Consider the following 16,202-nt stretch of genomic DNA (forward strand, 5'->3'; position numbering starts at 1 on the left):
CGCCTATTAGGTGCCGAGTTCGTGAGTGAGTTAGTGGTTGTGGAACAAATTTGATACAAATTTTATATATTTTTTTACTAAAATGGCGCGTTATTTTATATTAAGTGCTATAATACGAGAAGCTAATGCTGTGGATATAATAGAAAGTCGCCGGCAAAGTACCAGCATTCGGGAAATGCAAATTATTAATCGAAATAAAAATTTTGTTGAATGCTACCGTTTATCGGAAGAACTAGTTTCTCAAGTGATGGAAGACATTAAAGTTTTAGTTAAAAAACCTCAACGTCGACGAAGAGGATTAACTGCTAGAGTCAAGGTATGTATCTAAGTGCTTTATATGTGTATTCATAATGTCATGAAAAGTTACTGTTACAATAGTCATCGGTCCCGTGATTTCATCTGCGGAAGTCCCGATCCCGTGTGAATATTGGGATAACTTTCCCATAACTCTGTAAAACATTCCATTATGTAGGTAGGTAACATAACTTCCTCGCATAGAACATAGAACCACTAACGATAACGTCATCTAATCCCCGATTATTTTTTATGATGTCACCCTTTCAAGTGGTAGGTACCCTATGTTAAAGTCCAAAGTTTCTCTCCCTTACGGTTTCTTTAAAAACGTTTTGAGTTATTAACCGACTTTAATTATGGATGGTTTCCTTATCAGATTAAGTACCTTTTATTTTGATAGTTTCAAGAAATTTCATTAATTTTTTTCAGTTGTTATGTGCACTTTCTTTCTTTGCGACTGGGAGCTATCAAAGGATATGTGGAAAACACATAAATTCGTTTGTGTCGCAGCCATCAGCATCTCGTAGTATCCACGAGGTCATAGAAGCCCTAAGCCATCCAAGTATAGTAAAAAAATACATAAGATTTCCCCAAAATTCTGAAGAAAGACTGAGACTCAAAACAAGGTTTGTGTACCTACCTAAATAAACCTATCATGTTAATGAAAAATATTTAATGATTTTTTTATTTCTTATTGCAGATTCTATGAGAAATTCAGTATTCCTGGGGTAATAGGATGTGTAGATGGGACTTTTGTGACAATGGTGAGACCAACTTGCCATGAAGAACGATACTACTGTCGCAAAGGATATCATGCAAGAAATGTACAAATGGTAAGCCTGATATAATAATGTCTGTATACGCTTTCGCACTTGAACCACAGAAAATCGATTTAATGAAATTTGGACCAATTCCATAGGATCATTAACGAAGCAGTATAAATCACAAGACGCTGCTAGTACCTATATTTTTTTTAACATTCATTAGAACAGCCACATAAAAATAGTTGTAAAATAATTCTTTTTGCAGTTCACAGATGCAGATTTGAACATAATACATGTAGATGCAACATATGGCGGAGCGACTCACGACAGCCTTATTTTTAATAATTGCATCATTCGGGACCACCTCGAACAATTAGTACAAACAGGCGAATCTGTGTACTTGTTAGGTGAGTTACCTCTTAGCTAATTAATTATAAAGACGAATCTTTGTTTGTTTGTAAATATTTAACTCAAAAACTACTGGATTAATTCCTTCAAAAATTCTTTCATCATTAAAAAAACTACTTTATTTCTGAGTAATTTAGGCTTTATTACCGAAGTTCACGGAATTCATAAAAATTGGAGAGCAGGCGAAATCATTGAAAACTCCTAACTCCTAATAAAAATATATTTATATATAATTTTCGCGGGTAGGCGCGCAAAAGAAAATAACGTATTTTTGCTCTCTGTAATTTGAAATTGTAATTTTATTTATTTTTAAAAGTTTTTCTAAATCTAAATGTGCTAACTCATAGCCTTTACCTGCCAGTGTCCTCTCCTTATATAAATTTCACTTTTCTGACACTTAAATTTCACTATCACTAAATATCACCACTATGGATTCTGTTCAACACTCCATGATGGAAATGACTGCTACTTTTAATAAGAAAATGGCTGAGTTTCAACGTGATTTGCAGAATATAAGTAGCAATAACTCACAACCTGCTTCTAACAGCCCAACGTCCAAATTAGCAGCGGAATTCAATGCATTCCAGTCTTTTGTGCTGTCATCCCTCAAGACATTACAAACTCAAATTGCATTTCTTTCAACCCAATACAATAACTTGGAGATGAGGAGCCGAAGAAAGATATTATTGTTCCATGGTGTGCCAGAAGAAAGTAAGGAGAATACCACCAAAGTGGCTATCAAGATCTTGTCGGACCATATAAAAAACCTTGAGTTAAATGTTGATGATATATCGCGGTGTCATCGCTTAGGTTTCTCAAATAAAGACAAGCCGAGACCGATAGTCATTAAATTCAAGGATGTTGTTAAGAAAAACAGTATTTGGTACGCTAAAACTGAACTTAAGGGCAGCGGATTCACACTATCTGAGTTTTTAACCAAAGACAGGCACGATATCTTTGTGGCTGCTAGAGCTCGCTTTGGGATAACAAACTGCTGGACCAAGGATGGGAACATAGTGGTACAACTTGCTGATGGTTCTAAGCGAAGAGTTATGGTGATGGCTGATCTGGATACAATTCCCTCCGGTCGTGCAAGTCCCTCCACTGGTGCGTCTGTTTCCGCGTCTAACAAAGAGTCAAAATTGGTGTCGAATGTTAGACCAAAGAGATTTGGCCGTGTTAAGTAACGTTGTAACCAATTTTTATATGTATTCAAACTTTTGTTAGCCTCAATTTTCTATCATCAATGTACTATTTCAGTTTCAATAATATGTTAAATTTACATATTTATTTCAGTTTTCCTTTGCAATACTCTAAATGTTTCTTAACTATCTTATTGTAACTAATTTAATATTTTTACTTTATTGTAGGTAGTACTTGTTTATTTTCATTACATCACTTGAGATTTGACGTCATCCTTTTCCTATTTCGTTGTACACTGACATGTTGTGACTTTGACAACTGAATGTTAGACGTCAAATGTCAACGGTTTTGTGTTTTTATGTGAAATATTGTGTTTGAATACTTGCTTTTTTGGTATAAAATTGTAGCAATCTTTAAAGTATCTCATGTTTTACGAAATCTGGTGGTATTGGCATGTTTAACTGGTAACGCTTCTATTTTTATTTTAATATATTGTTCTAATTTGTGTTTTTATTAAGATATATTTATTTATATTCACATATTATCTCATTTTTAATATTATTTTTATTTTATTATTATTTATTTATTTTTATTTTATTTATATCTATTAATATATTTTATTTTTATTTAGTATATATATATAGTATATATAAGATGTCTTTAGACTGCAGCACCTCTAGTGACACATTTATATCTGTTTCATCGAACGATGAGCGATCTGGGGAAGACAGCTTTCACAGTACATCATCTCCTTTAAATGTCCCCTCTCTTTTCGACAATGGTCTTAAAAACTTTAATGTTGTTCACATCAATGCTCAAAGCATCCCGGCTCACTTTCCCGAACTATTAGCATCTTTCGATTGTAATTCTCTTCACGCCATTTTAATTTCGGAATCCTGGTTAAAACCTTGCTTACCTTCTTTATCTTATAGTCTCCCAGGATTCCAATTGATTCGCAATGACCGCATTGGCAGGACTGGGGGCGGGGTAGCTATTTATTTGCGTTCGCATATTCCTTTCTCCATAATTAGTAGCTCTCCCCAGCCTCCACCTGCTGATGCGGCTGAGCACCTTTTACTTGAGGTATCCTTGGCCAACACAAAAATTCTTCTCGGTGTTTTCTACTCTCCCAATTTAACTGTTAACTATTTTTCGTCTTTTGACCACCTTCTTGATGTTTACACCCCTGCCTATAAACACATAATAATTATGGGCGATTTCAACACCTGCCTTCTCAAGGGTGATCTGCGTAGCAAAAAGTTATTGTCCATTGTTGATTCCTTTAACCTAAACATCCTTCCTCTTAGCGCTACCCATTCCCTTCCCAACTGCACTCCTTCCCTTCTCGACCTCATCATAGTTTCCTCTCCTGAACTTGTCGCTAAGCATGGTCAGTGCTCAGCTGATTTGTTCTCCTTCCACGATTTAATCTTCCTTTCCTATAAACTGAAGCCTCCCAAAGCTAAGCCTAGAACCCTTATGCGGCGCAATTTTGGTAAAATCGATGTTGATCGTCTTTGTGAAGACGCCGCTGCTACCGATTGGTCAGTCATTTATTCAGCAGGGACAATTGACGAGAAGGTTGCGTTATTCAACTCTCTACTTCTGAACCTATTTGACGAACATGCTCCTTTGCGTCCAGTCAAGGTGAAGCATTTACCCGCGCCGTGGATGTCGGCCGAGCTTAAATCGCTTTTGAAAAAAAAGGCACGTGCGAAAACGAAATTAAAAATGCTCGATTCTGATACAAACCGAGCTAAGTACCAGAGCATACGGAATCGCTGCAATACATTATGTAGGGATGCACAACGACGTCACATTTCTTCCTCGATTGAAAATGGCGACCCATCCAAAATATGGAAATTTCTTAAATCCCTCGGTATTGGCAAGTCTGCGCAAAGCTCCCTTCCAGACACAGTTTCTATTGATGGACTGAATTCCCACTTTGCTAATCCTCTCTTGGATTTTAATGTTAATTCTAAAGCGCGGACCCTGAGCTCTCTCCATTCATTACCATCTCCCGACTATCGCCCATTCGTTCTAAATCAATTTTCCGATTGTGGTGTTAAGAAGAGCATATTGTCTATTACTTCTAAGGCTGTCGGTAGTGATTGCATTGGTCGGAGCATGATTATTCCTATCCTTCCCGTCATTAATCCTGTCATCACACACATCCTCAACTTTTCTATTTCCTCAGGTACATTTCCAGTAAATTGGAAAGATGCTCATATCTTGCCTCTTCCTAAAACTTCAAATCCTGTATCTCCCTCAGACTTTCGACCCATCGCTATACTGCCTTTCCTGTCGAAAGTCTTAGAAAGACTAGTGCAAGAACAGCTAAGTCGCTTCCTTAATTCCAACAATCTCCTAAATCCTTATCAATCTGGATTCCGCCCAGGTCATAGCACGACCACTGCTCTTGTTAAAATCACTGATGATATACGCCTAGGCTTTGACAATAAGCAGTTAACAATCCTCTCGTTGCTTGACTTTAGTAATGCATTTAACACCGTCGATCATGAGGTTTTGTTGGCTATGCTACGCTCTATTAACATATCTCCAACGGTTATTGATTGGTTTCGTAGTTACTTGCAGGGACGTCGGCAACGTGTTCTAGTGGAGAACCTAACCTCTTCCTGGAGCAACGTTCATGCCGGGGTTCCGCAAGGTGGCGTGTTGTCTCCTCTCTTATTCTCAATCTTTATAAACTCTATCTCCAATCACATTACTTCTCCTTATCATATGTATGCAGACGATTTTCAGCTATATTCGCACGTGTCACTCCCAGAACTTACTGAAGCGATTTTTCGTACTAATACTGATCTCGCAGCCATCGTCAATTGGAGTAAGGATCATGGCTTAAAGGTAAATCCCGTTAAAACGAAAATTATCATACTTGGTAGTAAGCCGCTTTTGAACAAAATTAAATGTGACTGCTTGCCGGATGTTGTTGTCGATGGTACTCGTATTCCGTTCAGCAAAACTGTTAAAAGTCTTGGTTTGTACCTTGACCAACACTTGTCTTGGTCGGAGCATATTAAGCAAATGCGAAAGAAAGTTTTTGCTGCGGCATCCTCGATGCGCCGTCTACGTAACTTTCTTCCGATCTCCGCCAAAATTGCGTTAGCTCAATCCCTTCTGCTCCCCTTCCTTGACTACGCCGACTCCTCATTTCCTGATCTTTTTGAGTACCAGCTAGACATCCTTGAGAGGCTGCAAAATTTCTGTATAAGATTTATTTTCGGCTTGCGTAAATTTGATCATGTCTCGGAATACCGCAAAAAACTCAATTGGCTTCCCATCCGTCTTCGCCGGGATGCCCACATCCTTCAGCTTCTGTACTGTGTTCTGTTCGACCCTAAAACGCCTAGTTATCTAAAAAAGCAGTTTAATTACCTTAGTGCAAATAGCTTAATCTCTCTTCGCTCATCTAACCTTCTACTTCTTTCCACACCAGCTCATCGTACTAATTTCTACAGCTCTTCTTTCACTGTTCGCGCTATTCAGCTTTGGAACGCTTTGCCGGAATCGATCAGACGTGCAAAAACTATCAAGAGCTTTAAAGTGCTCGTTAAAAATCATTTCCTATCATTATAATGTGTTGCTTACCATAATATTTATTAATGAGATCTCCTTTAGTACTTTTGTATGTAGTGTATGTAGTTTATGTATACTTATACTTTTGTATGTAGTGTATGTAGTTTATGTATATTATTGTATATAATATGTAATATGTATATTATATGTAATATGTGTATTTTTAAAATATGTATTATCTATAATACCCTTTTTATAGCACTAGTATATAATTAAGTACCTATGTATTACTTATTTCTATTCTCGTTATTTATTTTGTGCCTTCGCGTTCACGTTCAACATTCCGTGCCAACAGGGTTGCCTGGAAGAGATTGCTGTAAAGCAATAAGGCCGCCTTTTCGTACATATGTGCCTTCGTGATTGTTTCTTCTTTTTTTTTTAATTATTGTACCTATTTTGTTATTCTCTGTCTGGTATATATGTACAATAAAGTATAAATAAATAAAAATAAATAAAAATATAATTGTTGATGACAAAACATTTTATTTTTTAACAATATTCATTGTTACAGGTGATTCTGGGTATCCGCAGCGTCAGTACCTAATGGTGCCAGTTCCAAATGCAGACGAGGGAACACCAGAACATCACTATAACTAGCTGCATGCTACTGCAAGAAACACCGTAGAAAGAACAATTGGGGTCCTTAAAGCCAGATTTAGATGCCTATTAGCACATAGAGTCCTACATTATGACCCCGACACGGTTTCGAAGATTGTAATAGCATGTTGCGTGCTTCACAATATTTGTAATCGTGCCGGCCTGCCAGCTCCAGCCATATTCAATTCAGAGCTAGAGGTTGAGGCTGGTTTTCATAGGACCAGACAAAGTGTAGCTTCAAATGAGGATGTACCTAATGAAACTGCACTTGGTCAGCTATGTAGACAAAGATTGATAAATGAATTATGGAGGGCAAGGAACACGCGGTAATTGTAATTAATTCAATCAAAAATCAATGCAAATTATTTATTCCGGAAAATTATATTCATAGGTGTTAGTAACTCAATTAGGGCTTATAAACTAATGTTAGTAAATTAAGAAACTATAAGTAAAACCACAGATAATTTTTTACTACTAAAATAAGTTAAGAACTAATAAATGTATTTAAGTATAAAAGTATTTTATTTTTTTAAATTTTCAGCTAATAATTTAAGACCTTCCCCGACGGCAATCAGGCCCTCTGCTGTCATTCTGTTGGTCTCCCTTTGTGAGTTGACCATCACCTCCTGTAACTCACAGTAGCGACGGTCAATCTCAATCCGTTGCTCTTCCAAGCTAAGAAACCTTTCAGTAAAGGTTGTTAATTGAGATTGCCGCCTTTGTGATGGAGGTGATCGTCTTCTTTGCCGTTGTTGTGGACGACTCGATGACCCTGAAACGTAAAATAAATATTAATTTATTATTATTTCCACCGGTCGCGGTGACGCATTTTTGACAAGTCTTCTGATGTTATTATTATTTCCTTAATTCATTATCAAGTATTATTTAGTTTTATTTGTATGTATTTCCAAATTTTTATTGTTGACTAGCTTTCCGCCCGCGGCTTCGCCCGCGTTTTCAAAGAAAAACCCGTTCCCGTAGGATTTCCGGGATAAAACCTATCCTATGTCCTTTCTCGGGTATCAAAATATCTCTATACCAAATTTCATGCAAATTGGTTCAGTAGTTAAGGCGTGATTGAGTAACAGACAGACAGACAGAGTTACTTTCGCATTTATAATATTAGTATGGATTATAAATATTGTAAATCAATTCATAAATCTCATAATTACTTGTAGTACGACGTGGTGATGGACCCGCGACGTTCAATAATTGACGTCGAGCAGGAAAGTTGCCTGAGCCAGAGGGGGTAACTGCTTGCAGAGGGCTCGTTACCTCCGCTCTCGGTGGTGTATGAGCAGGGGAAGGTTCGGGATTCGGGATACAGTTAACATATTGCTGAATTAGTTGAGGTCTCTGAAAAAAAAAACATAGTATTTCAAATACTGGAATCAATAAAAAAGTACCATTTTCATAATATCTTATTAATATATACCTCAGTATCTGCCATACTAACATTTTCCGTATTTATAGCAGTCTCATCCAAGACTTGGTATTCCTAGAACAATATAAGAAACATTTACTAATAAGTTGTTTATTATTAAGTAATATTTTATTAATACACTAGGTATTTACTTACAATAGTTGTGGTTTCATTTATCATAGATGAAGTCGGCAATGTGGGGCTTTCGTTGGCATCAGTAAGGACGGGGATTTCCTAAAAAAAGAACATGACATTGAATAATTATATTTTACATACATACATGTATCGGATCAACAAAATCGATAACAATAGCTTACTTCAAATGGATTAATTTCCAAATGCCTATCACCAATTGCAAAACCTTCCCCGCCCATTAATGTGAGTATTTTCTCCTCCACCTCTGAAAGCTCCACCACCGATTCACATCCACCACCAGTCTTATTGCGTGCCCGGTATCTTAGGGCAGCTTTTTTCTTCACGGCACTCTTTTTGTCAGACCAATACTAAAGCAAAATTAAAAGTTTATTAATAATATATAGGTAAGCCAGATACCTACACGGTATAAGATGAATAGTTTTCTATATGCCTATTGCCTACCTTTGTCCACTGTTTCCATGTTTTAGTGCAGCCTCCCAAGCTATTTAATTTGATAGTCAACTCCTCCCATGTTTTTCTAGCTTCGTCTCTAGCGCTCGGGACTTTTGAAAAACCCTTGGCTAAGCTAGGATGTTTGCTAAGATAGTCGACTAGATACTCTACTTGGGCACGGGAGGGATGAGACGACCTTTCCGAGGAGCTACAATGTTTAAGATTTTAAGTTAAATATTTCAATAAGCTTGTTGTATAAGATAATATTTTAGTTAAATACAAGAATCACATTACTCACCTCATAGTTGTTATTTTTGCAGTTTTCTCCTTTAAATAATTTATGCAACACGTTTAACACCAATTACACAACAACTTAATAAAGCCAAACTGAAACATTAACTAAAACTCCGGTTAAATATTTGATTCGATGTCCCCGAATTTCATTATTTTGTGCTGTTTAATCGATAGCTGGTAGTGGATTTTCTTAACAAACTGCTTTTCTTTTCCAACAAAAATGCGTAGTTTTTGTGAAAATCGAAAATGAAAATTATTTTTTTTAAGGTTATTTTTGTACTAAAAACGACACTTTTATACCATTGTCGTATTAAAACTTCTAGTAATCTCGCACACAGGCAATATTTTTAAATATAATGCCGTATTATTAATTTATTTATAACAATTTCTTAAATTATATTACCTGGAAAATGTAAGTTTGTATTTACCACGTATTTACGACATGCCATTATAGATAATAAATGTTATATTATGACGCGTTCACAATTGTAGATAATAAATATAATTCGAAAATGATTTTTAAAATGAATTTGTCAAAAATAATTTTAAGGACAGCGCTAGTCGTCCGCTAAACGGATGAATAAAATAAATTAGTTGTCCGATTACCGGATGAATAAAATAATAATTCTTTAGAGAACTGCCGCACGTATTATAGGTTTTTTGTGGGGGGAGGAGAGGGGGGAGGAGGGCACACGTAGGTATTTGATTTTTTTTGCGCGTCGACGGAGCCCCGCTTCGCGGGGCTCCTATTTCTGTGTAGTTTTTTTTTTAAGAAACCTAACCTAACCTAACCTAACGGCTAACCTAACCTAAACTTGATTTTTTTTTGCGCGTCGACGGAGCCCCGCTTCGCGGGGCTCCTGTTTCTGTGTAGTTTTTTTTTTAAGAAACCTAACCTAACCTAACCTAACGGCTAACCTAACCTAAACTTGATTTTTTTTGCGCGTCGACGGAGCCCCGCTTCGCGGGGCTCCTATTTCTGTGTAGTTTTTTTTTTAAGAAACCTAACCTAACCTAACCTAAACCTAACCTAACGAATTGAGGGCGAATATCTCGGCCATTTTTGATTTTAGAGAAAAGTTGTTCCTATAAAACATGCTTATATTAGCGTAATCTTTACGATAAAACAATAATAAATAGGTGTTATAATGACACCAACTCCATCAAAAATTTTCTAAGTCCTGAGCCCCCTTTGCTTTAGTCCAACCCAACTAGCTTTAGTGTTAAAAGGTTATCTAGTAATCCGAATAATCGGACGATTAAATTATTTTATTCATCCGGTAATCGGACGACTAATTTATTTTATTCATCCGTTTAGCGGACGACTAGACACTTCGTAATTTTAATTTAGATAGCATTTGATAATAACAAAAATTTTACGATACATAAATAAAATACAAACAGGTTGTTTAAACCTACGTAGTTTTTTTTTGTTTGAGTGGGAATCGCCCTAAAGTCGCTTCTGGCACTCGCCGGCCGCTGCCGCGGCACGCTCGCTTCGCTCGCTCGGCTCGTGCGGCAGTTCAACAGTTAACCTAACACGCTCGTCGCTTCGCTCCTCGCTACCTATTTGAATACTAAAAGTAAAAGTTAATCGATTTTTAAAACTGAAGCAAGTGAGCTATAAAAAAAACATTAAAAATTAAAATGTATCATTTATACTCTATGATAAGCTAGTATATTTGTATTGCTAATCTGTGATCTGCGTCATATTAACTAATCTGTGTTATCTGTGGCTTGTTGTGAATACAAAATATGGAACGATTTTTGGCTATACTAAATTGTTAAAATACTATTTTGACAAAATAAATTGTAATATGTAAATAAAGTAATAGGTACGTAAATATATTTAAAAATAATGCGTGTGAGTGTGATAATTAGACATTTTGATACTATAATGGCTTAAGATTTTACTTTAAGTTGCGTTTTTAGTACAAAAATAACCTTAAAAAATATCATTTTCAATTTCGATTTTCACAAAAACTACGCATTTTTGATGGAAAAGAAAAGCAGTTTGTTAAGAAAATCCACTACCAGCTATCGATTAAACAACACAAAATAATGAAATTCGGGGACATCGAATGTAATATGCAGCCAAAACTCCAACATAACTTTTAGAAAGAATGCAACACGAAACACTTTAAAATTAGGTACAAAAAACCACTTGAGAAATAAACATAAGTCAAACGAACCACAGACAAGCGTCCTTTTTTTTCAGTGACGCTAGAATTATTTTGATTTTAAAGAATTTATCAGTGTAAAATTGCAATTTTAGTTTAATTCCACCCACGGTACAATACTAAAGTGTTATTATGTCTTCAAAATGTGTTAAATTGCCGCATTTTAAAGATAATAACAATGTCGATAAATTCAAATCTATAAGATCCCTTCACTAGGCAAGTGAGTTTCGAAGTGAGACTCACTTCGCTTCGCCTCTGCCGAGCGGATGTTTACAGAATGCGAAACCAAAAACTCGAACGTTCGAAAGTGAAGTGAGTCGACTCACTCAGGTGAGATGCGAGTTCGGGCGCGTTTTTTACAGAATAGCCTAGCTGCTACGTCCGTACAATACGTTCCCGTGAGAAACGTCGACGCAGCAATGTCTTGGGGATCCGTTGGCGTAACTCCTCCCCCCGAAGACCAGCAACTATTTGAGCACGGTGTGATAAAATGTTGCTGGAAACTGTGGTCCTGGCGAAGATTCGGTACAATTTTGACTGTCTTGATCTTCCGTCTTTGTATTAGGGTCGTCTTGATTCTTCCAGCACGTAACGTTCTTATAACGGATTACTTTGTAAGTTGCGAAAAGTAGCAAAGTGCCCAAAAGGAATGTATAAATTGGGACAGTGGTATGGTATATCGTCGATGTATTCTTTTCTAGTTCAATCGGTGCTTGCATCAGTACCTTAGTATGAATCTTATGCAGATCTTCCAAATTTATTGAATTCAACTTTACATGATTTTCAGGGCTGTGGTTGAAGTGTATTTCATTTAAGTCGATATTACTTATTTTCAGTGGTTGTCCTCGAATTCTATCTTGAACGTTATTGACTTTAAATTTATCTGATTCCAGGATACAAATATCCCGTTTGATAAAATATGCTAAATTTGCCCAAATCCTTAGCATAATGACAGAAAATGTAGATGATATATTGCAAGAATTGGTTAGAATTGAAAATACATTAGCTTTCATTCGTACGTCCTCAACACATCATTCTATGTTAAGTTCAAATGTGTTAAAGGATATATTAATAAAATTAAATACTATATATGGTAAGGATAGAATTTTAGAGTTAGAATTAAGACAATATTACGATATAATAAAACCAGGATATTATTTTAATGGAAAAAAGATTATAATTGTTCTTAAATTTCCGATAGTGTCTAAGGATTCATTTACTTAAGCTTCACAATATCTTTTTTGACTGATATGCTCTAGAGACCTAGAGTGTCATGAGACAAGTGGTGTGATGACTGGTACTTAAAACCTACTGAGTTATTTTTTTAGTTGTCCTACTGTTGTACTGGTCCAATTTTTTTAATTCTTTCGTTGTTGGAAAGCTACACTATCCATAAGTATAATACACTATGTTTGTTCAATAAATGCTTTTAATAAAAAAAATACTAAAAGTTTTACAATTTACCAAACATTGAGTCCATGTTTCTGTAGCAATCTATTTATTATTACTTGGGACCATATCCAATGTTATAAGTAACATTTTTATCTCTTTCAGGCAGACCATCCATCTCAATTTGCCTTAATTGACATATCAAATACTACTGATCAACCATCATGCTCAGGTTATCCACATCCACAAGATGCCAAGGATCTTGAATTGGTAAGAGCAGTTCTTGAATAGAAAACCTATATGAAATAATTCTTGTTTAAGGTGGATGTTCCGACCGTCCCTCCATACATTTTTGATGACGACTAAACACTTAACACAGACACTATTTCTTTAAAACTAATCATTTTATCACTTCTCTACAATGAAATGTGTCCGCGTTCGACCTTTTTAATCAATAACTTACATTATTTACTTAGAAAAACAACAGTGAAATACCGGCAAAATTTGACACTTCTACAGTAGTGTGCGTGACTTTTGCCAAGCGAAACACGACATAAAGCACGACATCTAGCGCGTCAATGTCTAAACGAATGGCGATGTTTAGACATTGACGCGCTAGATGTCGTGCATTCGCGTTCGTTATCTTATACATAATTCGCATAATTCTAATAAATCAAAGTTCTATGTGTAATAATTGAGTAATTTCATTTCCAATCGTTCAAAGAAAATAACAATAAAATAAAATAAAACTAATGACCTTAGAAACTATGTTTTTTTTTGTAAACAATTTATTACTCATTATTGTTCGTCCGTCGTAGGTCTGTAAACTGTATTGTACACTGAAGGTAAATGGTACTGTAGGTACTTTAGTTCGGCGTCGTCGTCGGCTTGATATAAAATTACATTCTTGATTTCATTGACACGCGCTATGATTTGCGCGCGGAATTTCTTGTGTTGTGAATTTATTTTTGTATGCTATGCATTTTTTGATTCAAATTGCAATATTTCTCTAGTATGCATTTGAGACTATATTGTAAATTGTAATAATTGATCGTGGGTATAGTCATTAATTATTCTAATAACGCAATTAGTAATATGTATATGTATTTTCGGTGGGATTCAAAACAAAAAATTGGCCCGTGATTTTTATGAAATTTCACCACATTGCAAATCACATCAATCATAGTTCATACACATGTATGACGAAAGTGATTAGTATTGTGGCTAACATTGACTCATCAGTTCATCACTGAAACCAGTGATAAATCAGTACCTATATCATATTGTGTTTGAATATTTTTAAACAATGATATAAGTATACAATTATTATAAATCGATAAACTATCAAAGTAATCACAAACTTGCAAACATTGGTAAAATATGCTTTAGCGAATTTTCAGACAGACACACAATTTTATTACTTAGTTTGTTTTAGCAAAGTAGGTACCTACTCTGTTTACGTCACGCGTCGGCCGTCGCGTCGTCGAAAACGGTGCACCCAGAAACAAACATACCTAATTACCTAATTCAGTTACAATCCTTCTTTTGTTCCAATACGATTTTTTTTCCTGATAGCTAATAGCAAAACCATATGTTACTTTGTTTTCGTAAATATGTTTTTCACCTTCCTGGTTATTTTCACATAATGAAATATAATAAAATAATAAATAGTGTATTAGATTTGTTATTGTATCTTGTATACGAATTATTCTTACTTGTTGGTTATGAAATGTTCAAATACCTATTGAAATAATTTACTGTTACAAATCATTAGTGTTATTAGTTTTGAGTGAATAGGCATGGATCAGAAATTCAGAATATTATATGCTGCTAACTACTCAAATACATACATGTTTTGATAAAAAAAAACAATAGTGTACAGTGAAATTAGTCTCGAGAAATTTTTGCATATGTAGTGGTGTGTATATTACTCAGATCTTAGAGCGCGTTTCCATTATATCGTTCTAGCCTATACAAAAATGTTTCGATATCCTAACATTACTATTTAATTTTATACTTATCCCTAGCAATACTCTGATTTATGTTTTAAAGAAAATGGTTTTGACTTTATAAAAAAAATAATATATCATTCAATTTTACGTCCTTGAGCCAATGACAAGGCGAATACCGTGAAACAATAAAATATCTTGTTCATAATAATTTGTTTCGTAATTAATATTTGACCATAATAATTACGAAACAAAACAAATAAATAAATCGTCACTTGATAGTGGAAAGTGGAAACACGCACAAAACCAGAATAAACCAGTTTACGCTGTCCGCAGGTGCCTCGTGCAGTCCGGCGTCAGTCGCTTGGTACCGTTAGAACATAAAGCACACATTTCATTCGAAAATTATAATTATTACGTAGTTTAATTGTTAAATTTTGTATTTGTTGATTGTTGTTATTGTTTGTTATTGTTGTTATTGTTTGTTATTAAAGTGAAACTTTTATTACATCGTCTCAAACTTTTTGGTCTGTGTAGCGCATGTCGCGTGTATCGCGGCTGCCGAGTAGGTATACCTACTCGGCAGCCGACCGTCACGCGACATGCGCTACACAAAGCAGTGTTCGGAACCGTTCGAACAGTTTCACTTTTACCGTGGTTTACATTTTTGGCCGGAGAACACCTAATTCATACACGTCTTCACTGAAGTAAAAATCGGCACTGCTTGTAATGTTTGGAACTAATAAAATATTAATAATATAACGGTTTTACATTACAATAAAACCGATATTATGTGCCGAAAAGGAAAACATACAGCATTGTTATGAAGAAGCAGTGTATACTCAACCATAGATACGGAATGATTTCCATAGACTACATACAACCTCTAGTTCCAATTTATTCCGCTAGACGTCGTCGCTGTCACCAGCAAGGTGATGGGGGAACCAAATTCATTTTTCGAATCATAGTCTTCACCAGGAAGGACTTCCTGCAATGCTGTATGTTTTCCTTTTCGGCACATAATATCGGTTTTATTGTAATGTAAAACCGTTATATTAATGTGCCTCTGGAAAACATACAGCATTGTTATGAAGACGTGTTTGTTATCTGCTGGTGAAATAAAAAGACACAACGCTATGATGAATATAAATATAAAATAAAACTCCTACTTATGTTCTTATTTTTATTTTCTAACATTCAAACAATATATAGTATTTTAAATGTTTTCTTACTTGTAATCACTAAATCATGTCACATAAATATGCACAATATTTTAAGTTTAATTAAATTCAAATAATATACTATTTTAAGTAGCCTTTAACTTTGAATCAATATACAATCAATATAACGTTACAATATTCTACAAAAATATACACAATTTATTTGTTTATTAATTTTCATTGAATCTATATTCTATGATAATGTAAAAGTATTAAAAATCAAATTTCGATTATTTTCATTAGATAGTTCAATTTCACGACAATAATGTTTAAAAAATGTATTGGAGGATTTCCAATTTCCTCGTGATAATATTTCGTCTATAGGCTGATTCTCCAGCCATCCTAATGATGCTACC

The 16,202-nt window shown here is 35.1% G+C and overlaps 1 protein-coding gene across 1 annotated transcript; it reads left to right on the top strand.

Moving 5' to 3' along the window:
• Nucleotides 1-1,894: 1,894 nt before the first annotated feature.
• Nucleotides 1,895-2,653, top strand: LOC149474935 (uncharacterized). Its single transcript, XM_089714042.1, has one exon. It carries the CDS (start codon nucleotides 1,895-1,897, stop codon nucleotides 2,651-2,653), a length of 759 nt encoding a protein of 252 aa, XP_089570168.1.
• The last annotated feature ends 13,549 nt before the right edge of the window (nucleotides 2,654-16,202 follow it).

The sequence above is a fragment of the Colias philodice genome, chromosome 32 (assembly GCF_061535455.1).
Source record: "Colias philodice isolate Cphi_HAF_F1 chromosome 32, ilColPhil1 Martin Lab GWU primary, whole genome shotgun sequence".
NCBI classification, from domain to species: domain Eukaryota; kingdom Metazoa; phylum Arthropoda; class Insecta; order Lepidoptera; family Pieridae; genus Colias; species Colias philodice.